Raw genomic sequence first — 1,931 nt, forward strand, 5'->3', positions numbered from 1 at the left:
GGAAGCTCGACCGAAACATTGGATTTGGCAAGAAGCTCCCCCTTTAAAACGAGGAGGATGGAGAGGAGGAGCGGGGAAGCCCTTTAAAACAGGCGGAGTAGACACCACGGGATCTAGCCCAGGTTTTGATGAAGCGGTGGGCTAGGCGGAAAGATTCTATATCAGGGAGGGAACGGCGGAGGTAATCAATGTCGCGGATGGCTTTGAGCTTGTTGAGGGTCTGCGGGGCGAGGGACCAGACGGGATCTTTGGCTGGGAGCCGGAGGACGTTGGGCCACTGTTGAGCAACGGAGGCGGCCGGGCAGTATTGGAGGTCCATTCTGACGCCTTGGACTTCGAGCTCGAGCATGGTGCCTGTGTTGGCTTTGACTCGGCGGAGATTGCGGACACCCTGGGTGGCGGCTTTGCGGAGGGATGAGGAGGCAACGGAGAACAATGTGTTGGAGCTGAAGGGGCCGATGCAGCAGACGTCGATGTCGGATGACGTTGTCCATACTCCGAGAGCGTATGATCCCACGGGAACGACGACTACAAAAGATTGGAGTCTGGCGGCAGCGGGGGTCTTAGTGGTGGCGTCGAGAAGGAGAGTTTTGAGCAGCTCAAAGGCCTCTCTTCTCTGGGCAGCTTCCTCCTCGCCGGGGGTGACATTCAGCTCGGAGAGACAAGCCTTGATACCGCCAGCCCCCGAGAGTGCCTTTGGCGCCTTCTCAAGATGAGCAGGCACAACAAGCGGGTTTTCTGGCTCCTGTTCCTGTTCCATTTCCTCTTTCTCGTCATCTCCAAACCCTCCAATGCTGAGCACAGCCCGGATCCCCCAGTGGTCACTGGCGAAGGACTCCTCGACAGCATCTCCAACATGGCCCTTTTCCTGACCAAACATGTTGAACTCCTTCACATCGAGAAAATCCTCGCCGCGAACAAGAATCCGGTCATATCGCTGTGGCCAGATATTTCCACCACTCAAAGTCACCGCAACACCATTGACAGGCGGATCCCATGTTGCACCACCATCCTTGTCCTCAGCAGTAACCTCCCAGGCATCCACCAAGCCGGCGTCCTTGAAAATAGTGTCCAATCCTTTCCACTGCTCAACCGTAAGGTCCGAAACATTCTTCTTCTCCAGCGCCTCCTGAATGGCCTCTTTCGAAGTAGCAATATTCCAATCCCCAGCCAGCACCCAAGGACACCCCCCATAATTCTCCTCCAAATACCCAATCAACCTCTTGATATCCCCCTTCCTCGATGCCACCGCCCCATCAGTAAGTCCATGACTGAGATGAACCACTGCCAGCACAACCGGCTTGAACTCATCCCCCTGCCACTTTCCCACATGTCGAAACCTAGCCACCAAAGCACCCTTGTGCTTCCTCTGGAAAGAAACAGATTCCCAGTCAAAGGCGACCTTGCTCAAGACAACCATATTGAGAAAATTCGGCAGCGGCCCCATACCCGGCTGATCAGGCGGTCCGTGAGAGCAATACGGATACCGATCCGAGACTCTCTCGTCACTGAGCAGAAACGACAGGAACCCATCCGTGACCTCCTGCAAGACCAGCGCGTCCGCGTCGGCCTTGTCGTCGAGAATGTTGTTCACAAGGAGGGGATACCGGTCCTCTTTTTGTGGGTACTCAAACTCAGCGAGAACGTTATAACTCGCCACCGTCAACATCTTTCTCCCTTGCCCTTCGTCGCTGTCATCTCGATCATAGTCCCCCTCCTGAGCAACCCCCCAAATCCGCATCTCCTCATCCCCAGTACACCGTCCTCCCGCTCATCAGCTCATCTCTATACCCCTTCTCTTCCCCCGTCTCTCCCAAAAACCCCTGAATAAACCCCCTCGTCTCTTCCAAAACCGTCACCTTCCCATCATGCACCCCCCCCGCCCCCCAAAGTCTCATCCTCCCCTTTTTCCCTCCTCAAATTCACCATTT

General features: G+C 55.6%; 1 protein-coding gene across 1 annotated transcript; it reads right to left on the reverse strand.

Moving 5' to 3' along the window:
• Positions 1–43: 43 nt before the first annotated feature.
• On the reverse strand, positions 44–1,741 carry PODANS_3_4570 (uncharacterized protein; the record flags this gene model as incomplete). Its single annotated transcript, XM_001909209.1, has 1 exon — positions 44–1,741. One exon carries the CDS (start codon positions 1,739–1,741, stop codon positions 44–46), a length of 1,698 nt encoding a protein of 565 aa, XP_001909244.1.
• Between the last annotated feature and the right edge of the window lie 190 nt (positions 1,742–1,931).

The sequence above is a fragment of the Podospora anserina genome, chromosome 3 (genome assembly GCF_000226545.1).
Source record: "Podospora anserina S mat+ genomic DNA chromosome 3, supercontig 2".
In the NCBI taxonomy this organism is placed as follows: Eukaryota; Fungi; Ascomycota; class Sordariomycetes; order Sordariales; family Podosporaceae; genus Podospora; species Podospora anserina.